The 26,599-nt window shown below is 38.0% G+C and overlaps 1 protein-coding gene across 1 annotated transcript in view; it reads left to right on the top strand.

The window, feature by feature from the left end:
* The window catches only part of Eaf2 (ELL associated factor 2), a 46,355-nt gene that overhangs the window by 17,117 nt on the left and 2,639 nt on the right, over nucleotides 1-26,599 (top strand). The window contains exons 3-5 of the mRNA XM_050122400.1: nucleotides 16,404-16,540; nucleotides 18,825-18,970; nucleotides 23,077-23,334. Of these exons, the coding sequence (XP_049978357.1) occupies nucleotides 16,404-16,540; nucleotides 18,825-18,970; nucleotides 23,077-23,334 (541 nt within the window). The remainder of the gene's footprint in view (nucleotides 1-16,403; nucleotides 16,541-18,824; nucleotides 18,971-23,076; nucleotides 23,335-26,599) is intronic.

Raw genomic sequence — 26,599 nt, 5'->3', positions numbered from 1 at the left:
GGGCAGGCAGTGCGGGATCCAGGAGAGCACAGGAGCCCCTGGAGCACAGGCTGAGGGTGCCCGGGCTCCCTTACAGGGGACCTTGAGGCTCACTGCTCTGGGTGGGTAGCCTTAGTGTAGAAGCTTAAAACTGTTGTTGAGCACTGGTCCTAGCATACACGGTTTATTGGAGTTTTAAATTATTGAGTTTTGCTCAAAATAACTGACTATTCAGAGATATTTTTGGTTCTCTATGAATTTTGGTTGTTTGATGAATACCGTTGGTGTTTTGGGAAGAATTGCACTGAATCTATAAATCACTTTGGGTAGCATAGGCACTTTAACAATTATCCTATGGGTACAGGATAGCTTTCTGTTTTTTGTTTCCTCTTTAATATCTTTTTATCAGGTTTTAACATTGTTATTTTGGGCATATTTCATTTAATTATTAGATATATTTTATGGTTATTATAAATAGAATTGCTTTCTTGATTCCTATTTCAAATAGTTCACTATTGGTACTAATAACTTTTGTATTTTGATTTTACATCCTGAAACTTTTCTGAATTATTTATTAGTTCTAATAGACTTGGTAACATTTTTGGTTCTCTCAGTATGGAAGATCATGTCACCTTCAATAGTTACTTGATTTTTTTTTTCAAAGATTCAACTCATAGTTTCATTGCTCTTTGGGGGTTTCTTTTCTTTGTGTGTGTGTATCAGTTTCATTTATTCCCCTTTCTTGCCTTATGACTCTGGTGAGTTCTTTCAGCATGTGCTGAATAAATATGGTAAAAATGGACATCCATGCCCTGTTTCTGATTTTATAGAGTAAGCTCCAGTTCTTCTCTGTTCTGTGTGATGTTAGCTATTGGTTTATTATAAATGTCCTTTATAATGCTGCATTCCTTGAATATTCAATTTTTTCAACATTTTTATCATGAAGCAATGTTGGATTTTATTGAACTCCTTTTCCTGCATCAGTTGAGATGTTAACACAATTTGTCCTTTATTATGTTGATATAAGATGTATTGATTTACATATACTGAAGTATTCTGACATTCCTAGAATGAATCACACTTGATCAAGCTGAATAATTTGTTAATGCACTATTGGATTTATTTTGCTAGTATTTTGTTGAAACTTATGTCTGCTTTTGATCATATTTGTCTGTAATTCTCTTTTTCTATTTTGTTTTTTCCAGTTTAGGTATCCGGGTAGTTCTGACTTTGTAGAATGTATTTATAAAAACTTTTTCCTATTCTACTTTTTTTTTTGAGAATTTTAATATTCCTTTAACTGGCAGAATTCTGCAGTGAATCCTTGTTTTTTTTTTTCTTTCTTTTTTGTAGTTCGGAGATTTTTATTACTAATTCGATACCAATTATTTGGATTTTATTAATTCAGGGTTTCTATTCCATCTTGATAAGATGTGTATATTGAGGAATTTATCTATTTATTCTAGATTATCTAAGTTGTTATCATGTAGTTTATAATCATCTCTATCTTTTATATTTCAGTTGTCTCCTTTGTAATGGCTTCTTTTTTGTTTTAAACCTCTGAATCTACTTGAGTCTTCTCTCTTTTTCTTAGGCTACCTTAGAGTTTGTCCCTATTGTCTGTCTTTTCAATGAGACAGCTTATAGCTTCATTGATCTTTGGGATTATCTTTTTTAGTATACATTGATTTCTTTTTTGATCTTTACTAGTTTATTTGCTTTGCTAATTTGGAGTTGACTTTGTTGTTGTTTTCCTGGTTTATCAAAGCAGTGGTAGATTGTTTATTTTAGGTCTTTCTACTTTCTCAGCTTTGGGGGATATATCTGTTCTGCATGTCTACAAGGATAACTTTGATTTGTTCAGTACATACTGTCAAGAGACTGAGCGCTTTCAGTACTGGAAAGAATATTGAGAAACTTGCTGTCAGAATAAGTGGGCATCTTTATGTGTTATTGGTTTCTTTTCTCTTTCAACCTTCAGAATAATCTCTACCTCTTTCCTGTGATAACTTGATTGCCTTTTACCTTGGCAGTGAGATATCTCATGGTAGACTTGATTGAGTTAGATTTGACTGGTGACTGTTCTCCTTCCTGTACCTAATTTCTGAATCCCTCACCAGGTTTGTTAAGCTTTCTGTTTTTAATTTGAATAGGACTTCCTTGGCATTCTCAGTTCCTTCTTAGGCTGTAATAACCCAAATGTTTGCTGCTTTCTATTTTCCTCAGACTTTTAAGATTTATTTATTTTATTTTATGTGTATGAATGTTTTGCCTGCATGTATGTACATACACTACATGTGTGACTGGTGCCATGGAGGTCAGGTGTAGCTCTAATTCTAATTGATCTTAATAAATAAAACCAAGAGTCAGATTTTAGGGGGTGAAAGATAAGCAGTGCAGCCAGCCACTAGAGACCTTTTACCTCTACCAGTACTCAGGCCAAAGGGGCCACCCTGTCCTCAGACTGCACCTCAGACTGCAGGGGCCATCCTAGGACTGCTCTGAGTTCTTGTCTTCTCCCGCCTTTAATTCCTCTCTGCTCAGCCACATTACTCCTGTCTCCACCTCCCTGGTGCTGGAATTAAAGGTGTGTGATCTCATGTGCTGGGATTACCTTTGTGTGAGCTCTGTTTCTCTTTTAGACAGATTCAATTTTGTGTAACCCAGAAAGGTCTTTAACTAACAGAGATTCCTCTGCCTCTGTCCCCGGCCTCTACGTGGCTTAGCTCTGCACTCTGGTCTTCAGATAAGCTTTATTTGCTAAAACACAAATAAAACATCACTACAGTCAGGGGGAGGTATTAGAGTCCCTGGAACTGGAGTTACAGATGGTTATGAGCTACCATATGGGTTCTGGGAACTGAACAAAAACCACAAGTACTCTCAATCACTTGTTAACATGCTGCTGATTTTTTTATTCTAAAACTTAGGGTAGTGTGGGCATTTTAACAATTTTTTTTTAATCTATGGGTACACGGTATCTCTGCTTTCTGTGTCCTTTTCAATATCTTTCGTCAATGTTTCACACTTTATTATTAGCCAATCAAGTGTATATTTTCAAGTAAATGTTTTCAAACATACTAATTATTTCTTTTGTGTGATATATTCTGTTATTCTTACCTCTTATATCCCATTTTTAATTTTCCTGAGTGAGTTTTCACCTCAAGGATTTTTATTTACAAAAATAGTTACCATATCTTTTACATTTTTATTAGACTGTTAAGCAATTTCTTTGTGTTTCCATTGAGATTGTAAAGTTGGTAGTTTCTTTAAAACCGTAGTTTGAAATTCTCCCTGAGAATCCCCTGTACTGATCACTTCCTAGTCAGTTTCTGGCATTTTATTTTGAGTTGTAAGCATATATGTTCTCCTGAGAGTTGGTAATACTTGTTAGTGTGTGATGCCATCCAGGCATCAAAGAATTGGTTATCTATTTCACTTCCTAATTTGTCATCGCTCATCCACCTGCAGAAATCTTAAACAGATTTCCCGTTTCCTCTGAGCACGTGTTTATTCCTGACATGTCAACACTAGATGGTGCCCAAGTCCAGGTTTTCCTAAAAGTTGGCTGTTCATGTGCTGTCCTAGTTCAGTACTAGAGGGCAACCTAAGCCCAGATTTATACTAAATACACTGTTGGTGCTCTCTCTGTTCAGAAAAAACTAGGAGAGTGTCAGGAAAGGCTTATCTGTTCCTACACATATACCTTGGTCTAGGGTAGGCCTGATGACTACTGCAACTAGGCAGTGTTCAGACAGAGGAGGATTCTGCTTGGCTCTAGCTAATCACTGTGGATAGATTGGACCTGGGTTTCTATGTGCTACCTGTGAATGCCAGTACCACCATTTCACCCCTGAGCCCATGCTCACACCTGCTGTTAACTGAAAGTGAAGTCCAATAGAATGGGACTTCAATGTTTTCCCTTGGAACTGTAGCTGTTCACAGACAGGCCCGGGATGGGACCATTAGTATTTGCCCAGTGTCAGATGTCACTAGCACTGAGCTCCAGCGTAAAATCTTATGTCCTGCTCCCACTGGGCAAAGTCTTGCAACTTGCTCTATAGCTTGAGGTTGGGGTAGTGTTGGGGAAGGCAGCCCGTGGGCCACAAGGTTGATGTTACTAAGCTAGATCACATGAGTCACACAACTACAAGGACCTGTGCAGCCTTCAGGTGTGTTGGTGTTCACAGTGGAGCTTATGATTGTGTAGATCACATAAGTCTGTCCTACTACAGCACAAATCTCAACTACATATGAGGTTCTACAGCCTTGTCTATGAGCTTTGGGCTTGTGATATCAATAATAGCTCTGCTACCTGAGGATGGAGATAGGTAGTAGAAATAGTCTCTCAGCTATGAAGGCTGTTGTTCAGTTGGGTAGCAGCTATGGGATCCTGTACCTTAGGAAGAGATTATTATACCACAAGTATAATGCCACACCATAGCTAGAACTGATGCATTCAGAACTCTCCAATCCCTTCAATGTATGTACCTGATGCTAGGGCCAATCTAGAGTTTCAGTGAGCTCAAGGCCTTTAGTTTTTCTGGGTCTTAGTGTGGTGGAGCTAGCACTGTGCTCTAAGACCAAAGCCTTTGTCTCCCTTTGTTTCTGCTCCCCAGTGGGTAGAGTGCTGCTTTCTGTCAATTGCAATGTTAGAGATGTGGGTGAAGCAATTAGCTACCCGACCTCACAGAGTTCCACTGGTTCAATCCCAGGTATAAGCCATGTGGGAGGGATCATGGGGCTTTGCTCACCAGTGTAACTCACTAGGACGGGCCTGATACAGGTTTTTAAATCTGAGGATTGGGCTGAATTCTCTCTCCTTATCCAAAGCTGAAGGTGTATTTCTCCCTGCAGGGCTGCTTACAGTTGGGTTGCTGGGGTGATTCTGACAATTCTTTCCTGCTTGCTTCAATATGTCCTTTTGTTTTGTTACACAAAAACAAGTAGGCTGTTCTCTCACCTTATTTCCTTAGTTCTTTGGAAGATAGTTTGGTATATGAGTAGCTGTTCAACTTGGTGTGTCTATAGGGCGAGATCACCAAGGATCTTATTAAGCATCATCTTGCTCCTAAACTTTTATTGTTTGGTCCTGGAGTTAAACTCGGGGCCTTGGAAATGGTAGAGTATGCACTGTATCAATGGGATATAACCCCAGCCTTCCTTATTTATCCTTTTATATTCTTTATTAGTTTTGCTAAGCATTCATTCTTTTAAAAATTATCGTTATTTTGTGTTTATTTCCCTTTCCTGTTATTAATAATCAAACCTGTAATTCTCTGTTATTTATGAAAACCACACTGCTTCAGCTCTTATGAAATCACAACAAAGGATGTTGGGTACACATTATTGTCCTTAATAAGATCCTTCCTTCTTTCTTCCCATTCCCTTCCTTTCCCTTCCACCTTGGCCAAACACCCAAGTTTGTTAATATAGCATTTCATTCCAAAATATTTTTAAATAAAGAATTTTCAGCTTTTACATTATACATTTATATATCCTATTTCTATCTATTTAAAATTAATTATATATAAATGACCAAATTCCTTTGCTGAATACTGCTATGGCTTCATTCTCTTATACTGAGGTTTTGTTCTAATTCATTTGTCCATGCGTAAGAGTCTTTGCTTGGCTTTTTCTTTCTCAGATAAGTTATGATCCCACTTATTTCATATTTTTCTTGCAGTATGTCTTTTGACTGACCACTTTAAGTCAATTATCTATGCCTTGTCACAAATACCTGTGATAACCAGTCTGTGAAGAGAAAATGGCTCTTCCAATTTATGGTTTTATTCTATGACTTTTAGTCAGAGCAAAATAATAAGTATCTCATCACTGGAGAAGAGAACAGAATCCTCAAATTTTCTAGACTATCCTTCAGTGACTGAGAACCTCCAACAAGGTTCCACCTCTCAAAGTTCCTTTCCTCCAAGTAGTACTAAGCTAGGGACCAAACCTTTGATACACGGTCCTTTCAGGAACATTTCAGATCCAACTGTAACATTCTACCCTGATCCCCAAGCCTCAAACCTGACTCTTAATGCTAAATATCTTTAATGCACCTCAAAGAGGCACCAGAATGTTAAATGTTCAAAAGCCTAGCTCCATAGTCTCCTCTGAGCCACAAAGCAAATTCAGCTGTGAGGTCCTGCAAAAATAAAAAAATAAAGTTACATGTTTACATTCAAACAAAGTAAAGGAACATTCCCCTTCCAAAAGTGAAGAAAAGGAAACATCAAGAAGGAATGAGATCTAAACACAGCAGCTACACATTAAATCCTAAATATTGATGCTCAGCATCCAAGGCACAGCATGGTAGGATGTTGGCTCCCAAGGATTTGAGCAACTCCATCCCCTACAGCCTTGATGACTGCAGCTCACATGGCCACACTTCTGGGCTTCCTTACTGACTGCAGTTTCACTTAGGAGGTCTCTGTCCTTCCTGGGTCTCTGCTGTACCTTCAGCCTTACTCTCCCAGCTCTGTGTTACATCCTATCAGGGATGGCTTGCAGGAACTCAGACTCTGCCAGGACTCTACCTGTTCCCCCAGAATTTCCTTTGAAACCTCTCTGGAATTCTACACGATCCCATAACTTTTATAGTCTGCATGAGAACAAAGTCTACATCCTACAGATGAGGTCATTCAGGTGCATTCAGGTGCCGTGGCCTGAAATCCTTACCAATTTAAGCAGACCTAAGTGAGCAGGGTGCCCTGGGAAATCTCTTCTCAAGGACTCTGTTCTTGAAAATCTTTGAAACAAATTTGCATTCTTTACTCTGAGTCCTTGATGGCTGTGACCTCATGAATTTCAGAAAATCCTGCAAGGCTTCTTTCTTTTTGTCCAGGTGCAAAGCACTTGACTTCTTTCTAATAATACTGATTTCTTTAGCAACTGCCCTTTCTTGTGCACCCTTTCTGGCTAAACTGCAAGTTTCCCAAATCTTTATATTCCATTCTTTTTTTTTGTCCTCACTTTTCATTCAGAATTTGGCTAAATGCATCCAGTATTACCTGTGCTGTCATGTAGGCACTTCGCTGCCTTGAAATTTCCTCCACTAACAAATTCACCATTAAGTTCATCCTCCTGCAAATTCTCAGGGAATAGACAAAAAATGTAGATGTATATTTATTATGTTGTAGTATAACAAGGATAACTTCTAGTCCAATTTCAACAGAATCCATTTCTATCTCAAACCTCACCAACAGCATCTTTACTGGCCCATATTTCTTCTGTGTCTACTGTAGTCATAGCAATGATCCCACTTCTTGGAACCTGTTTTTTAGTTTAGTCAGCTTTCCATTAACTTCCTTTAAGAACACTATACATAATCAGCTTATAAAGAGAAAATAGTAATTTGGGGCCATGGCTTTAGAGTTTCAGTTCATGATCATGTTGACCTATTGTTTTTATCCCTCTTATCTGAGAATAGCACATCATAGTGGGAGTGCATGGCAGAAAAAAAAGTTACTTCACATCTGAGGTGCAATAAATAAATAAGTACATAAATAAGAGACTAAGAGAGGTGATTGGAGTCGCAATACTAGTCCAAAGGGCATAGACCCAATAACCAGAGGCCTGCATCTAGACCCCACCATTACCATTTTGTTTCCACCATTTCCTGATAGCACCACTCCAGTAGATGATGAGACTTCAATTCATGGGGCTTTGACAGATATTCAAGATCTAAACTATCACACATACAAGCCAGCTATGTATCATTCTACATAGTTTCTGAATGCTATGTAGTGTGGCAGTGTTGGAGAAGAAATGAAAATATTATATATGACCCCACATATAGATTTACAGAATATAAATCTTATCCTGATTACATAAAGATTTTAAGTACATAGAGTGTTTAAATTATAGGAACAATATGATTTGCTTTGCCTGTCAGCTTAATGAATAACAAAATTGGAAAGAAAATTAGAGAAAACAATGACGATAATCTAGGTGAACTGTTAATTAAGACCTCAATGTGGATAATAGTGAATGTGGAGATGTAGGAAGTATTCAAGAGTCATCTTGAGACAGGGATAATTCATATACTTGCAAGACACTTGGTACTTTAAGGAAATGATCAGAAACTAAAGTGTAAAGTTTAGGAATAGTAGAGCTGGGGCAATGATTCAGCAATCAAAAGCATTAGAATCCCAATACGCACAAGGCAACTCACTATCAATAACTCTATTTCCCGGGTGTCTGATGCCCTCTTATAACCTCTGTGGGTACTGGGCACACATATAGTGCTCAGACACACATGTAGGCAAAATACCCATACACATAAAATAAAGTTTAAAGACAATTTTTAAAGATTAGTAAAGGTATTCAATTTGATAAGGAAGAAAGTTTATAAACTTCTTTAAATTATAGAGACTGGGAGAACTTGTGAGCTATGATCAGAATTTGTTCATGTTCTTATTCAACATCCAGTGTTTGTTTGTAAGGTCTTAGCACTGGGCACAATGTAAAGAATTAATGATTCAGTTCTTGTTCTTTAAGAGCTCAGAGCACAATAAGACAGTATAGCCTTAGACTGTACTCTAAGGAATTATAAACATCTCTAAGAAAAATGTATTTATAGAATTCCCTAAGAAGTTGGGAGATTAATGAATCCCTCAAAGAAACTAAGAAAACCAAGAAAAAACAACCAAACAGGTGAAGGAAACAGTTCATGACTTGAAGACCGAAATAGAGGTAATAAAGAAAAACAAACGGTGGGAATCCTGGATATGGAAAATCTGGGTAAATGAACAGGAACTACAGAGACAAGTATAACCCACAGAATACAAGAGATAGAAGAGAGAATCTCAAGCACTGAAGAAATATAGAGGAAATAGACTTATTGGTCGAAGAAAACATTAAATCCAACAAATTCTTAACACAAAACATTCAGGAAATCTGAGATACCATGAAAAGACCAAACCTAAAAATACTAGGGGTAGAAGAAGGAGAACTCCAGCTCAAAGGCCCAGGAAATATAGTCAACAAAATTATAGAAGAAAGCTTTCTCAACCTATATAAGGATATCCCTATAAAAGTATAAGAAGCTTACAGAATACCAAGTAGACTACATAAAAAAAATCTCCTCGCCATATAATAATCAAAACACAGAACATACAGAATAAAGAAAGAATATTAAGAGCTGCAAAGAAAAAAGATCAAGTAACATATAAAGGTAAACCTATCAGAATTACACCCGACTTCTCAATGGAAACCATGAAAGCTAGAAGGTCTTGGATAGATGTGCTGCAGACACTATGAGACCATAGATGCAAGCCCAGACTACTATATTCAGCAAAGCTTTCTTTCACCATCGATGGAGAAAACAAGATATTCCAGGACAAAAAACAGATTTAGACAATACGTAGCCACAAACCTAGTCTTACAGAAAGTACTAGAAGGAAAAGCTCAACCCAAGGAAGCCAACAACACCGACAATAACAAAGACATCTAACAACCCTACACCAGCAGAACTCAAAGAAAGGTTCACATACAAACACTACCACAAAATATATATATATATATATAACCAGAGTTAACAACCACTGGTCATTAATATCACTTAATATCAATGGACTTAATTCACCTATAAGAAGGCACAGGTTAAGGGAATGGATATGAAAACAGGATCCAACATTCTTCTATTTACAAGAAACACACCTCAACCTCAAAGACAGACACTACCTCAGAGTAAAGGGTTGGGAAAATCAAACAGACCTACGAAACAAGTGGGTGTGGCTATATTAATATCTAACAAAATTGATTTCAAACTAAAATAAATCAGAAGAGATGGAGAAGGACACTTTATTCTCATAACAGGATCAATTCATCAGGATGAAGTCTCAATCCTGAATATCTATGCCCCTAATATAAAAGCACCCACATATGTAAAAGAAACATTACTAGAACTCAAAGCACACATCAAACCCCACACACTAATAGTAGGAGACTTCAACACTCCTCTCTCACCAATGGACAGGTCAACCAGACAGAAACTTAACAGGAAGATAAGAGAACTAACAGATATAATGAATCAAATGGACTTAACGGACATCTATAGAACATTCCACCCAAACAGGAAAGAATATACCTACTTCTCAGCATCTCATGGAACCTTCTCGAAAATTGATCATATACTCAGTAACAAAGCAAGCATCCACAGATACAAAAAAAAAAAAATGTAGTAACCACCTGTGTCTTATCGAGTCACCATGGAATAAAGTTAGAATTTAACAACTCGCAGAAATTCCACCCGCAGAAAGCCTACTAACTGATGGAAACTGAACAGTCAACTACTGAACCACCCCTGGGTCAAGGAAGAAATAAAGAAAGAAATTAAAGTCTTCCTTGAATTCAATGAAAATAAACCCAACCTATGGGACACTATGAAAGTGTTAAGTGCTAAGAGGAAAGTTCATAGCACTAAGTGCCCACACAAAGAAAATGGAGAAAGCTCACATTAGAGACTTAACAGCACACCGGAAAGCTCTAGAAAAGAAGCAGACTCACCTAGGAGCAGTAGAAGATTGGAAATAATCAAACTGAGGGCTGAAATCAACAAAATAAAAACACAGAAAACAATCCAAAGAATCAATGAAACAAAGAACTGGTTCTTTATCCAAACTAATCAAAAGGCAGAGAGAGAACATTCAAATTAACAAGATCAGAAATGAAAGGGGGACATAACAACATACACTGAGTAAAATCATTAGGTGTTACTGCAAAAGCCTGTATGCCACAAAATTGGAAAATTTAAAAGAAATGGACATATTTAAAGAAAAGTGCCATAGGGCTGGAGAGATGGCTCAGTGGTTAAGAGCACTGCCTGCTCTTCCAAAGGTCCTGAGTTCAATTCCCAGCAACCACATGGTGGCTCACAACCATCTGTGATGAGATCTGGTGCCCTCTTCTGGCCTGCATGCAGACAGAATACTGAGAATACTGTATACATAATAAATACATAAACTCTGTATATATAATAAATATGTAAATGTATACATAATAAATAAATATTTTTTTAAAAAAAGAAAAGTGCCATATACCAAAATTAAATCAAGACCAGGTGAACAATTTAAATAGATCTATAAATAACTAGGAAATAGAAGCTGTCATCAAAAACCTCCCAACCAAAAAAAAGCCCAGGACCAGATGGTTCTAATGCAGAATTCTACCAGAACTTCCAAGAAGAGCTAATATCTACACTCCTTAATGTGTTTCACATAATAGAAACAGAAGAGTCATTGACAAACTCTTTGTATGAAGCTACGGTTACCCTGATATGAAAACCACACAAAGACTCAACCAAGAAAGAGAATTACAGACCAATCTCACTCATGAAAATCGATGCAAAAATTCTCAATAAAATACCGGCAAACTGAATCCAAGAACACATCAGAAAACATCCATTATGATCAAGTAGGCTTCACCCAGAGATGCAGGACTTGTTCAACATACAAAAATCTGTCAATGTAATCCATCATATAAATAAACTGAAAGAAAAAACCATATGATCATTTCATTAGATGCAGAAAAAGCATTTGAAAAAATTCAATACCCCTTTATGATAAAGGTCTTGGAGAGATTAGGGATACAAGGATCATATTAAATATAATAAAAGAAGCAATATACAGTAAGCTGACAGCTAACATCAAATTAAATGGAAAGAAACACAAAGCCATTCCACTAAAATCAGGAATAAGACAAGGCTGTCCATATCTCTTCAATATAGTGCTTGAAATTCTAGCAATAGCAATAAAACAACATAAGGAGACCAAGGGGATTCAAATTGGAAAGGAAGAAGTCAAACTTTCATTATTTGCAGATGCTATGATAGTGTACATAAGTGACTCCAAAAACTCTACCAAAGAACTTTTATAGCTGATAAATACCTTCAGTGATGTGTCAGGATACAAGATCAACTAAAAAAAAAATCAGGAGCCCTCCTATACACAAAGAATAAAGAAGCAGAGAAGGAAATCAGAGAAGCATCACCTTTCACAATAGCCACAAGTAGCATAAAGTATCTTGGGGTAACATTAACCAAGGAAGTGAAAGATCTATTTGAAAAGAACTTTAAGGCTTTGAAGAAAGAAATTGAAGAGGATACCAGAAAATGGAAGGATCTCCTCCCTTGCTCTTGGATTGGGAGGATCAACATAGTAAAAATGGCAATTCTACCAAAGGCAATTTATAGATTCAATGCAATCTCCAACAAAATTCTTCACACACCTTGAGAGAACAATAATCAACCTTATATGAAAAGCAAAAAACCCAGGATAGCCAAAACAATCCTATAAAATAAAGGAACTTCTGGAGGCATTATCATCCCTGACATCAAACTCTATTACAGAGCTATAGTAATGAACAGCTTGGTATTGGCATAAAAACAGAGATGTTGACTAATGGAATTGAATCAAAGACCCAGATATTAATCCACAATCCTATGAACACCTGATTTTTGACAAAGGAGCTAAAATTATACAATGGAAGAAAGAAATCATCTTTAACAAATGGTGCTGACATAACTGGATGTCAACCTATAGAAGAATGAAAATAGGTTCGTATCTATCACCATGCACAAAACTCAAGTCCAAATGGATTTAAGACCTCAATATAAATCTGTCCACAGTGAGCCTGATAGAAGAGAAAGTGGGGAGTAGCCTGCAATACATGGGCACAGGAGACCACTTCCTATGTATAACCCCAGTAGCACAGACAATAAGAGCAGCAATGAATAAATGGGACCTCCTGAAACTGAGAAGCTTCTGTACAGCAAAGGACATGGTTATTAAGGCAAAAAGGCAACCTACTGAATGGGAGAATATCTTCACCAACCCCACATCAGACAAAGGTCTGATCTCCAAAATATATAAGGAATGCAAGAACTAGACATTAAAATTCTAAATAACCCAATTATAAAATGTGGTACTGAATTGAACAGAGAATTCTCAACAGAAGTTCAAATGGCCAAAAGATACTTAAGGTCATGTTCAACTTCCTTAGTGATCAGGGAAATGCAAATCAAACAACTTTGAGATCTTACACCTGTCAGAATGGCTAGAATCAAAAACACCAAGGATAACCTATGCTGGAGAGGATGTGGAGTAAGGGGAACACTCATCCATTGCTGGTGGGAATGCAAACTTGTGCAACCACTTTGGAAATCAGTGTGGCGGTTTCTCAAGAAATTGGAAATCAACCTACCTCAGGATCCAGCGATACCACTCTTGGGAATATACCCAAGAGATGCCCAATCATACTACAAAAGCATTTGTTCAACTATGTTCATAGCAGCATTATTTGTAATAGCCAGAACCTGGAAACAACCTAGATGCCCCTCTCAGTGGAAGAATGGATAAAGAAATGTGGCACATAAACACATTAGAGTTCTACTCAGCGGTAAAAAAAAAACAATGATATCTTGAATTTTGCACACAAAGTGATGGAAATAGAAAACACTATTTTGAGTGAAATAACCCAGCCCCCAAAAGATGAATATGGTATGTACTCACTCATTAGTGGATTCTAGCTGTAAACAAAGGACATTGAGCCTATAGTTCGTGATCCTAGAGAAGCTAAATAAGAAGGTGAACCCAAAGAAAGACATATATAGATCCTCCTGGCAATTGGAAGCAGACAAGATCTCCAGGCAAAAGTTGGGAGCATGGTGGGGTGGGATGGGGGAAGGTGGAAGGGGGAGAGAGAAGGGAGAAGGGGAGGATTGGGGAGAGCTCGGGGGAGTAGGATGGTTGAGATGGAGAAAGGGCGGATATAGGAGCAGGGAAGAAGATATCTTAATTAAGGGAGCTATTTTAGGGTTGGCAAGAGGCTTGGCTCTAGACATCCAGGTGTCCACGGGGATGTCTCCAGCTAGTTCCTTGGGCAGTAGAGGAGAGGGTGCCTGAACTGGCCATGTTCCATAGTCACACTGATGACTATCTTGAATATCACCATAGAACCTTCGAGGCCCAGTGATGGAGATGGAGATAGAGACAGAGACCCACATCGGAGCACTGGACTGAATTCCCAAGGTTCATTTGAAGAGCAGAAGGAGGGAGAATATGAGCAAAGAATTCAGAACCACAAGGGGTTGGTACACCCACTGAGACAGTTTGCCTGATCTGATGGGAGCTTACCAAAGCCAGCCGGACTGGAGCTGAACGAGCATGTGATCAAACTGGACTCTCTGAATGTGGCTGACAATGGGGGCTGACTGAGAAGCCAATGATAATGGCACTGGGATTTGTCTCTACTGCATGTACTGGCTCTTTGGGATCCTAGTCTGTTTGGATGCACACCTTCCTAGGCCTGGATGGAGAGGGGAGGGCCTTGGACTTCCCACAGGGCAGGGTACCCTGTCCTCTCTTAGGATTGGAGGGGGAGAGGGGAGTGGAAGGGCAATGGTAGGAGGGGAGAAAGTGGAAATTTTGAATGGTATTTATGAATGGAATTATAAATCTATAAAAATTAAAAAATAAATAAAAAAGAAAAATAGATGTACAAATCTGTTGTTAACTATAGCTTGGCATTCATAGGTTTCTATTTTAGTATAATTTACTCACTTCTAAAAGCCAAGTCTGAAAATCAAGTCCCCGACTGAATAAGCCTCATTTTGTTTGTCTTTATTTTTTGTTTTGGGTTTGTTGTTGTTGTTGTTGTTGTTGTTGCTGCTGCTGCTGCTGTTATAACCAGTCTTCTGGCTCTCCAGCTCAGCTGCCCCTGGATAAGTGTTCTACATAGCACCCTTCGGGATCCAGTCCAGCTAGGTTTTCATTTATGCACCATGTGTTCTTGATTTCTGTAGATCACTTTAGTCTTAAGGAAAGGCTAATAAAGTTGTTCCTTCCTTTCTCTCTCTCTCATCATTTCCAGTCCACACCTATCACAAGTCCCTAACCTACTTCCTGTTTGTGAAATTTTCAGTCAACAAATTTATCTCATACTTCTTTTAGTGGCTCTCTAAATTATTGACGTATGATGGGCCTTTAGCTTTCTTTCAGTCACCCTTTTCTAACCCAATTGCGCTATTGTACTTGATAAGAATTAGTTTTAAAGTGCTTTAAAATGTGAATACACTTTTATAAAATTCAAAAATAGGTGAACTCTGTTTAGGAATTATTTGTGTGAGACTAAGATAATGATAACATATAATTTTTGTGTTTGGAGGTGGCAATAACAAAAATAAGAGAAGTTACAGAAGGACAGTAATGGGCTGAGTTTCGTGTGTGTGTGTGTGTGTGTGTGTGTGTGTGTGTGTGTGTGTGTGTGTTTGCACATGCATTCACACGTGAATTGAGGCCAGAGCTCATCTCTACATGTCATTTCTTAGGAGCCAATATCCTTACCTTTTGAGGCTCATAGAGCAGGCTAGGCTACCTGGCCAGAAAAACCCAGAGATCTGCCTGTCTCTTCTCCAGTGCTAAGATCATGAATATGCACCACCATGCCTACCTTTTACTGTGGGTGCTAGGGATAGAACTCAGGTCCTTCGCTTGTGTGGCAAGCATTGACCAAGTGAGCCTTCTCCCCATTCTCTCTTTAACTTGTAAAAAATAACATACTAGAAAAATTAACTGTTACTGAGAAATTATTCACTTACCACTCTCTTCTGGTGTATTTTAAAGAAAAATCCTAAAGTTTAACTCATTTCTTAAATCATTGTTTCAGAAAGGACTTTTCAATTTTTGGGTAACCATATGTTGTTATCACACTTAAGAAAATTAATAAGATTTGTTTTTTATTGATGCTATCTTGATCATCTCAAAATAGGAATATGATTCAAGATTTCTGTTTCCTTTCCTGTAAATATATTTTTAGATTAGATCAGATTGAATTCCAGTTGCCTAATGCAAATAAAATAAATCTTACTGTTTTGGGGGTAATTATATCTTCTTTTCCCTTTCTTCAGTGATAACAGGTTTGAGATCTCAGCTTGTGTGTGTGTGTGTGTGTGTGTATGCACATGTCCATGTGTGTGTGTATGTATGTATCCATGTGTGTTTGAACCTAAAGGCTCAATACATGCTAGGGAAGTGCCATACCACTGAACTGCATTCCTAATCCTCTTCTTCAGATTTTATCTTGCTATAGGATCCCTCTAAGTTACCTAACCTAGCTTTGATCTCATTCTGTAATCCAGACAGGCTTTGGACTTGGGACCCTTCTGACTCAGCCTCTTGAGTAGCTGGGACTAAAGCCCTACACTACTAGTTGTGCCTTGATCTCAGTCTTTTTAAACCACTTGTGTCTTTGTATTTTTGTTTTAAGCCACACTCATTGCTTTAAGGGTAGTAAGCTTCAAAAGTTTTTAAGTGACTGGATACATAACATGGATTGAGAAAAAGTACCAGAAAAACTCAACACCCAGTTCAATAGAATTGTCGTGTTAAATTTCAAGTAATGATGATTAACTTTTTTAACAGGGTTCAACTCCACCAGTCACGGTTTTCAAAGGTTCCAAGAGACCTTACTTAAAAGAATGCATTTTGATTATTAACCATGATACTGGGGAGTGTCGCCTGGAAAAACTCAGCAGCAACATCACTGTGAAAAAAACAAGGTAGGTGGCATATTGAAATATATTACTCTATCAACATATACATATCTAAGGAAAAAGAATTAATGGATTAGGTCAAATTATAGTAGAAGGTGTGTTTTTAAAAAGCTTTGAATGGGGACTGCAAAGATGGCTCATCTGTAATGAGTGCTTGCTGTGCAAGCGTGAGGACCAGAGTTCACATACCAGTACCTGTGGCCAGGCATGCGCACTAACATGCCTGTGAGCTTAGCACTGCAGCAGTTGGAAACAGGAGTAGGTGGACAGTGATAATGCAGCATGCTCAGTGCCCACCAATGCCATGTTATGTCTACACACACCACACTCACAGACATATCCACACACTCAAACACTTACACAAAAAGATAAAATTTCAAAATTTACTTCAAATATTTTTCTAAGTTTAAATTTAGTGATGATCCTTAGTGAAAATATCACAGTACCTTGTGATGTATAAAATGATTTCTATGTGTGCAAGTATACCTTTGTAGTACTTTCATAGACCGGGACTGAACAGACCCATTCTCCGCTGTCCAGAATAACTTCCTCCTTATTATTAAAAATGTATTGAGCATTTGGGAAAAGGAAAGTTTGTTATATAAAAAACTAACCTTACGATTTCTAATTTTATACATTTTAATCATTCTAATAAGTAAGTTAATTTAAAATTCAATAGGAAAATATAGCCACCTTAAGTCCTTTTTAGATACACTTGGCACATTTTAAACCAGATAATATAAAAAGCATTCGCTCTAAAAGTTAAACAGTATAGACAAAATGACTGTGAGAATCAAAAGTAGAGGCCATGGTTGCTAAGAATCTTTAGGAAAGCCTTGTGGAAAATGTTACCTCTGGAGCTGGAGAGATTCTCAGTGGTTAAAAGCACTGTTTCTCTTGCAGAGGATCCAGGTTTAATTCCCAACACCCACATGGTAGTTCACAGCCATCTGTAACTCCAATAGCAGGGGATCTAGGGCCCTCTTCTGACCTCCACAAGTACCAAGCACTCATGGGTACACATGCATAAACACAGAGAAAACACACATAATATAAGATAAATAAATCTAAATATAAATGTTTAAAAAGAAAAGAAAAATGTTGCTTCAAAGGAAATTAACATTCTAAGAATTGCCTTAAATGTGTGTTTAAAACAGAAGCACCTATAACGGGAGAAAGCAAGGGAGAGGGATTGAACAATGAATATTATCAAAGCACATTATATATGTATGGAAATGTCATAATGAAGCTCATTATTTTGTGCAACTAACTTATGCTAACGACAATGTCTTTTAAAAAGTAGTCATTCCCAAAGTCAACCTCAACTGAGAGAAGAAATCCGAGAACCTCTGTTTCTTAATGTCCCTGCTGCCCTAGCTCTCTTAAGCTGATCCAAAAAGGTACAAGATGAAGCAGGTGGGAAGAAGGAATATAGCTGATTTTTTGGGGGGACTAGAAAATAAGATTCATTTAAACAGAGCAGATATCTGTCTCTGCACTTGTGTAAGAATTGGAAATTGGGGAATGATGTTGGCAGGGGATTAGAGTTTAGGTTGTAAAAGAAGGTTGAGCTTAATGCCTCGAATATTAACTAATAAATTAGAATGTTTCCTTGCTGGTAGTGATTACATATTAAGATATTTCAAACTAGGGACTGGCATGTTTACAGCTCTGGTCTGAAACATTAGTCCAGCAATGAAACCCAATGATAAGAAACAATGTTGAAAACTGGAAAATGTGTAAACCAAGATTTTGGAGAGTGTGAGTGAGTGAGAGAAAATGAGAGGCTAAACACTTTGGGAAGGAAAAACTGGTAAGATTTGATCACAGGAAATGGGAAAGGCAAGCCTCAAACAAAACTTTGAAGTACACTCTTCATTAAAATGTTGAAAAAAGTATTTACACCTCCATCGTTAACATGCCTGTTTAAAAATTACAAATTGAAAATGTGGAAGCAATTCAGTTTTAATAGAAATGATAAATTTACACATATTTTCTCTTTATCTTAGTCATTTATAACTGATTGTCTGCTCAGTTTGAGCAGTAGGGTTGTTCTTGCTTTGTTTCTTTTTTGCGTTGTTCCATTTGGATCCATTATTGCGCTGGTGTGTTGTATTCCAAACATATAGAAGGAGCTCAATAAATATTTGTTAAATGAATTAACATTTTGATTCTTAAATGCCATTTGAGAGATTTCTAAAAAACAAGTGAAAAAAATTAGTAACTTAGTAAGTTGAATTTGTTACATTGCTATCTTGCCTATTTTGGTATTTGATATTTTTAATTGCAGAGTTGAAGGAAGTAGTAAAATTCAGTATAGACTAGAACAACAGCAGCAACAAATGTGGAATCCACCTAGGACTTCCAACCTTGAACACCATTCTCCATCAGAAGATAAGATGTCTCCCGCATCTCCAATGGATGATATTGAAAGAGGTAAAATCTAAGTATATATAATTTCAGTTTATAAAAGGTAAGTAATATTGAGTAAAAGTTTGAATTTCCATTAGCAGTGGAACTAACCATAGGTCTTAGTGAGAGAACACTGTTTGATTGTGTCCTTTTCTGGGGTAATGATGTAACATATAAATTAGCATATTATATTCATGTCATATAATTTCTTTTTATAACTATTTGGGGCAAAAAGGTGTTTCATATTCAGTTCTTTATAGCCTCTTCCTATGAAATGTATTGTTTATAGTTAGTTGTAGATGTCTAAGGCACCAACCCAACAGAAGCAGGAGGAGAGTTGTTTCATCTGCCGTGTCCCTCTTAGCAGGAAGGCATATCTGGGGAGGTATAGAACGTTTAAAGGGAAGAAACTTAAATCTTCTTCCCCTCCACCCCCAGCTACAGTTAGGATATTGATGGTACAGTATTGTAATAGCATCAAGACCCCAGTCATCAAAGTAAATTAGTTGCTTCTATATTCTGTCATCATAATTTGCATGTATCTCAATAACTCCCCCTTCCCTTTTAGGCCCAGTAAAGTATGTAATCCCCAGCAGGTTAGTCTTGTCTCTACAAGCAGTAAGGAAGCTGTCAACTCCAAGTTCTTATTACAAGAGATTTTTAATTTTATTTTATCTTATATTATGACTACTTCCAAAATAGATATGAATCATGCTATATATTATATTATAATATATATCTTTATATTAATATATACATATATATAGAGATATATGTAGTTAAAAATTAAGGGATTAAGGGGAAATTTTAAGTAAATATTCTAGCTATTAAAGTTAAAATGGAATTTAGTTCTGTGCTTACTAGCCAGCAAAACAAAAAATAAAGATGTAATTTGTGTTTTCTATGTTATCTTGATATATATTATATTAACATAGGTTTCAAAGAAACTTTCTAGCTCTTGCTACTAAATCTTAAAAGCAACTCATTGAATGGAATAAGTTCTAGAAAGCAATATATTGTATTGTATCCTCAAGAGTGATTCTTTGGTGTAAGTAAAAGGTCCTGCATGTGCGTTTTGTGTCAGACCTCAACTAAAGCATTGCTTGGAAGTCATAATTCAGAATAGGGTTAGAGAGAATCAGTTAACATGAACCAAGAACAGTTTTCGTGTCCTAAATTTATATGACAAAGGAAAATTCTCTATCTGGAGATATTTCTATAGCGTGTTCCCTAGACTATATCCTATCAAATTATTCTATCAAATACTTATTGACCCTACAGTACTACTAACTTCTTTTTAAATATTAATTTAAAAGTATGTGTGGGGGGATATGTATGTATGTTCATATGTATGTATGTGGGAGGAAGGTATGTTCACATGTGTGCAGATCCACACTTGCAGATGCCAGCCGAGGGCATCAGATTCCTAGAACCTGGAGTTACAGGTAGTTGTAAGCTACCTGACAAAGGTGCTGGGAACTAAACTTGGGTCCTCAGAAAGAGCGTGCCCTTAATTGCTGGACCATCTTTCCAGCCCCATTACTGACCACGCTCTGATGGTTGAGTCATTTTTTCCAATTCATAGAACTTACACTAGAAAATTTTGTATATTAGTTTTTGCACTTACTTCTTTGAGTTATCTGTAAGTTCAGTTTAAGAAATTAGATAGGCGCTAAGATTCCCCTCTTCCTCAGAGACACCAGGAAGCTGAGTATACCAGTAAAAGGAATAATGCCACCTGAGTGCTTGCAGTCCCAAAGTGCTCCGCTGTGCTTGGGTTGAGGCTGCCCTTCCTGCAGCCTGCATGGGGCGAAGGCATGTGTATGTGGCACCACACTGTGTCACATGCTCATTCCCCTCCACCACACAGAGACCTTCCCTGCCTTCAGATCTCTCTCTCCCCACTTGAAAGGCACTTTGAGACTGGGTGACACTGGTAAGGGGTCTACCATAACAAGAAGCTCAGTGAGGAGCACTTTTCACTTTCCTTCCCTTAATACACATACTTTTAGTCCCCTTCCTAGGGAAATCTATTACTCTTTCATTACTGGACACTATTTTTGGTAAATGCAGAGTTCATCACTGACATTTCTTTCAGCACTTAAACAGCATTGTGCCACCTCTGAGTTTTCACTGAGAGACATGATGTTACCTATACAGTATTCTTCTGCAGTGATAGGTCATGTCTCTCTTGCCTTCAGAACTTTTATCTTTGCCTTTAGTTTTCAGATGTTTAATTTTGATGTACCTTGGCATGCATTTCTTTGGGTTTATTCTATTTGGGATTTGCTCGGCTTCTTGACTCTATGGTTGATGTCTTTAATCAACCTTAGGATGTTTTCAGGCATTATTTCTCCCAATCATTTTTCAGTCCCCTTTCTCTGTCCTCTAAGAGTTCAGTTGCTACAAATGTTGGCACTTTTGTCACTCTGCAGCAGAACTTTGGGGACCTGTTCGCTTTGTTTCAGATATTTTCTGCTTTAGATCAAGGGAGTTCCAGTGGTTTATTCAGTCTCTGGTGTGGGCTCTCTACCTAGAGGGTTGTGCTGTCGTTTTTACAGTTTCCATTTGATCTGTGTTTAAAATTTCTAGTTTTTAAAATTTTTTCATTTGCTTCAAGAGAAATTATAATTGAATCATTCTGTGAAAGTTATTTTAAGATCCTCTCAGATAAGTCTTACATCTAATTTCTCTGAGAATTGATGTGGGCTTTCTTCATTCAAGTTATGATTTTCCTGATTTACAGCATAATAGGTAACTTCCCAGCACATCTTCATTTTGGTTTGTATTCTAGGGACAATATTTAAATCTTTTGCTTAGCAGGCAGTCAAGGTTCAGGTTTAGCATGCAGATATTTGCCTGCTTTTGTGGCCTATGTTTCAAATGACATTCTAATTCCAGACCTTTTGTAGGTCTGTTTTGGTTTTCCTGCAACTAGAGTTCCTACTGGTGAACTTGACAAAGGGGCTTTACTAGCATTGAAGTACAGTTCCTGGGGAAAGGAAGTCTGTGGCTTAATACAACAAAGACTGCTCTATGATTGTGTGTGTGTGTGTGTGTGTGTGTGTGTGTGTGTGTGTGTGTGTGAAGGCTATTTCTCTCACTCCAAGATTTTCTCAGTTGCCTATATTCTTCATTCAGAACTGAGGCCACAAGGACTTTCCTTTGTCCAGTTTGCCATGCTCATTTGTGTCATTGTTGTTTACTATCATTTGGTCAGTAAACTCTGAGTCTAACTCCTGATATTACTAGGAGACACAATCTCACAGCAAACTCCCTGACCCTCTGAGCCTTACAATCTTTCTGTTCCCTTTTTCCCTGATGTTCCCTGAGGTTCAGGAGTGTCTTTTAGCTGTTTCTGTTAGTACTGGGCTCCACAACTCTCCATTTTGATTGTGGTTTTCTGTTATGATCTCTGCCTGTTGCAAGGAGAAGTTTCTTCAATCAGGGGCGAAGACTACATTTACCTGTGGGTGCAAGGACAAATGTTTATAGATGGTTGTTATCAAGAATTATGTTGGTTTTTTAGTCAATTGGTAGTTGTAGTTCCTTTTCCAATAATCATGACTTCACTAGCACCGAGTAGTTAAGTAGGTTTCCAGTACCAGGTATGGTCTGTCTCTGGTTGACTGGGTCTTACGTACAATTAGAGAGCAGCTGGTATCACCAAGGTGTGTGCACAATCACTGCTCTCTTAGGGTTATCGTGTCAAGCTAGTCCTTGATGTTGTTCAGAGGCAAATGGTAGCTGGGTGGGACTGCTGGTTGCCTCTTTCCATTGGAAGCTTGCATGACACCTTCTGCTACCATAAAAGTTAGTTTTCAGAGAGAGGGCATTCAGGTTGGTTCTGGCTCAGGAGTCTCCGGGTCCTGTTTCTGAAGCACATGATATCTTCAACAGCAAGGACCTACTTTCCACCCCCAGATAACCAAGGGCAACATCAACAGGCTCTGTGTTTGGAGTCTCTTGGTTAGCAATGCTACAGGACATTTTTAAAAATAAATGTTAATTTAGATGTTGTAATATGTATTTTATTTATTTATTTTATCAAAGTCTTCTTAAAAGATAATGCATTTACATGTTACTGTGTTTCTTCATGTTATTTATTTTACCTATATTTCTTCTTTCAGAACTGAAGGCAGAAGCTAGTCTAATGGACCAGATGAGTAGTTGCGACAGTTCATCAGATTCCAAAAGTACCTCATCTTCAAGCAGTGAGGATAGTTCTAGCGATTCAGAAGATGATGACCGATCCTCTCCTTCAGGTCCAGGGACATATAGCTCAGGACATTCTAGCATGTCTGCCAGGCCACAGTACAGGACTCCAGATACTGATGCTAGCCGCAATAGATTTCATGACAACAGTGGCCTACTGATGAGTACTTTACGTAAGTATACATGACCACAAGTAACTAAAACAGGATTTGCAGTGTAGCCATGTTTGTTGGGAACTAAAATTTAGTCAAAGAAGAGTCTCATTTTATAACCATTAGCCATGTTTAAAATCTACTCTATCATTAGAGTTGGGGTTCCTCTGTGTTTTCTTATTTTATCCTCTTTCCTTAGACAGCCACCTCATGCTTCTGTTTCAGCCAATACTGATATGTAGGTAACTGTCCAGTACATATCTCCAAGCAGACCTCTGAGTCCTGGGCAGATAGGTCTGGCTTCATCTCCTAGTAAAAGGCACCTCAAATATGCTTTGTCCAAAAATTAACCTGATATTCTTTGACTCACTGAGTTTTGCCTAGTGAACGGCAGCATTTGTTTCATTATGTAAACCAGAAGTCCATTGTATTCTGGGGTGAGTGTCTCTCTTTTCTTTTTGTGTAGTTAATACTTCACCAAGTCCTGTTGACTTTTACATCCTAAATATTTTTCAAATCCATCTACTTCATTTTGTCTCTACTACTACCACTGTAGTTCGGCTCATTTCCTTGATTCCTGCTACTGCTTCCAGGCCTTCCTCCTAACTTCATGTTCTCTCTTGTCTTAACTGCAATGTCTACTGTGTATTGCTGGTATGTTTGTGTACATGGCTGTAGGTTCATTATCTGAAGCAAGAGCAACCTTCCAAGGGATGCATCTCTGAAGATAACTTCAGAGTTTTCCTTCCAGCAACCATCAACTACCAATAACGCCTCATCTCAGGGTGGGGTTTTGTAAGGCCCTTCTACATTCATGCTTGACTGGCTTGATCTTATGCAAGTCTTGTGTATACAGTCAAGGCCATTTTGATCCACTGTGTATATTATTAGCCATATTGATCTTTAAATGATTCAAATATAATTTATCACCTCTCCTGCTTTAAACTTTTCAAAGTTTGCAATTTCTTTTACAGTAGAGACTAGACCTTAACATAATTATATTGCTTTATTTATTTTTATGTATTTGTTTATGTATAGTGTACATGTATATATGTGTGTATAGGTATGCATGCATTTGTGTGCCCTTGCATTTGTAGGCTGGAAGTCAACTTCAGTTGTCTCCCTCTATTACTCTCCACCATATTTTTAGTCAAGTTCTGTTACTTTGCCTCTAAGTCACTGATTAGTCTAGATTAGCTGGCCAGTGAGCTCTAGGGATCCAGCACTGGGGTAACAGACTACAGACATGTCCAGGGGATATGCCCCCTTCTTCTGGGCTCCCAGGGCTTACACAAAGGTGGTTGTACAGGCATGCATGCAGATAGATATCACATGTGCATAAAATAAAATTAAATAAATTTTAAAAATAAATTTAAAAAGCAGAATAAAACTTTTTTAAAGAAAAGAATTGAAGTATAACATAAAAATGGATTTGTTAATGGTATTGGTTTTGAGTTTAAAGGGAAGTAGTAGGAAGCAGCTTGAATAACTTTCAATAAAGGTTAGCTTACAAGTGCTTGAACTGAGCTCCCAAGGGCCAGTTGAAGAGCAGAAAGAGAGAGAATATGACCAAGGAAGTCAGGACCATGAGGAATTGATCCACCCACTGAGACAGTGTGCCTGCACTAATAGGAGCTCATCAAAGCCAGCTGGGCTGGGACTGAACGAGCATGGGATCAAACTGGACTCTCTGAATGTGGCTGACAATGGGGGCATACTGAGAAGCCAATGATAATGGCACTGGGATTTGTCTCTACTCCATGTACTGGCTTTTTGGGATCCTATTCTGTTTGGATGCACACCTTCCTAAGCCTGAATGAAGGGGGGAGGGCCTTGGACTTCCCACAGGGCAGGGTACCCTGCCTTCTCTTGAGAACTGGAGGGGGAGGAGGAAAGTGAGTGGGGGAGCTGGAAAGAACTTGGAGGAGGGCAGGAAGTGGAAATTTTGATTCCTATTATTCATAAAGTAATAAAAAATTATCAGAGAAAAAATACTACATAATGCTAAAAAAAAAAGTGCTTGGAATGTTGGTTGGGAGACAGCTCTGTCAGTAAAGCGCTTGCTATGCAAGTATAAAGACCTGAATTGACTTCCCAGAACCCATGTTAAAAATGTATGTGGCCACAGAGGAGCTGCATGCCTGCCATCCTACTGCTGGGGAGGCAGAGACAGGCAGTCAGCCAGTCTAGCTTAGCTGGCTGATCCCAGTGCCTGAAGAACAATGTCCAACGCTGTGTTCTGACTGCCCTTGCATGTACAGACACATACCTACACATACAAAGTGCTTGTTATGTAGCTAGAGAGATAACTCAGTTAATAAGGTGCTTAGCAGACGTTAGTTGAGTCCCTAGAATCAATGTTAAAAACCAAAAACAAAACCTAAGTGTGATGGCAAGCAGATCCCTAGAGCTAGATAAGCGCACTTACTGCGTTCCAGGCTAGTGAGAGATCATGTCTAAAAAGAAAAGAAAAAGAAAGACAGATGGAGGGGAGGGAGGGAGGGAGGGAGGGAGGGAGGAAGAAAAAGAAAAAGGTAGATGGCCTTGAGGAACAATGCCTCTGTCTTCGGCATGCACGTGAACACACACAAAGTTGCTTGATATAAGTAGGGAAGTTAAGTTATGATTTCTGTTGGAAGTAGACAGTGTATGGTGGAGGCAGGGTGAGGTAGGAAAGATCCATAGATATGTGGATGATCTTCAGTTAGTAAAAGGAAGCTGGGAAAGGGCACCATTTGCATGCTGACAGCTGCTGCTGTTTCTCAACCCATTGCTTTTACAGCCTTGTTAATCACTGGCTCATTGAAGGGACCTACCTTATCTTCAGAAGATAGCAATCTTTAAATGTGATTGCAAAACCTGTTTCTGGTAAATGAAACTGTAGGCTTGGTTTAAAGAACCTCGAAATCCTGTAAGAGTGTTAAAAAGGTAGAGAAAAAGACAAACTTCCCCTCAAAATGGGCAAACAGAATTCGAAACAAGGAAAAAAAAAGTGTTGCTAAGAAAGATACTATGAAGACATAATTCTTTTCTTTTTTTCTTTCTTTCTTTTTTTTTTTTTCTATTTTGAGACAAGATCTCATTATGTAGGTCTGACTGGCCTGAAACTCATTTGTAGACCAGGCTGACCTCAAACTCAAAAAATAAATAAATAAATAAATAAATAAGTAAGTAAGTAAATAAATAAATAAATCACCTTCTTCTACCTTCTGAGTACTGAGATTAAAGGTCTGAACAACCACACCTAATTCAAAACATAGTTTTAAAAAGATAATAAAGGGGCTGG

This window comes from Alexandromys fortis, unplaced genomic scaffold (assembly GCF_014885135.2).
Source record: "Alexandromys fortis isolate MF-2015 unplaced genomic scaffold, M_Fortis_MF-2015_v1.1 scaffold_187, whole genome shotgun sequence".
Classification (NCBI taxonomy): Eukaryota; Metazoa; Chordata; class Mammalia; order Rodentia; family Cricetidae; genus Alexandromys; species Alexandromys fortis.
Note: the sequence above shows the minus strand (reverse complement) of the source record. Positions and strands in the feature narration are given on the sequence as shown.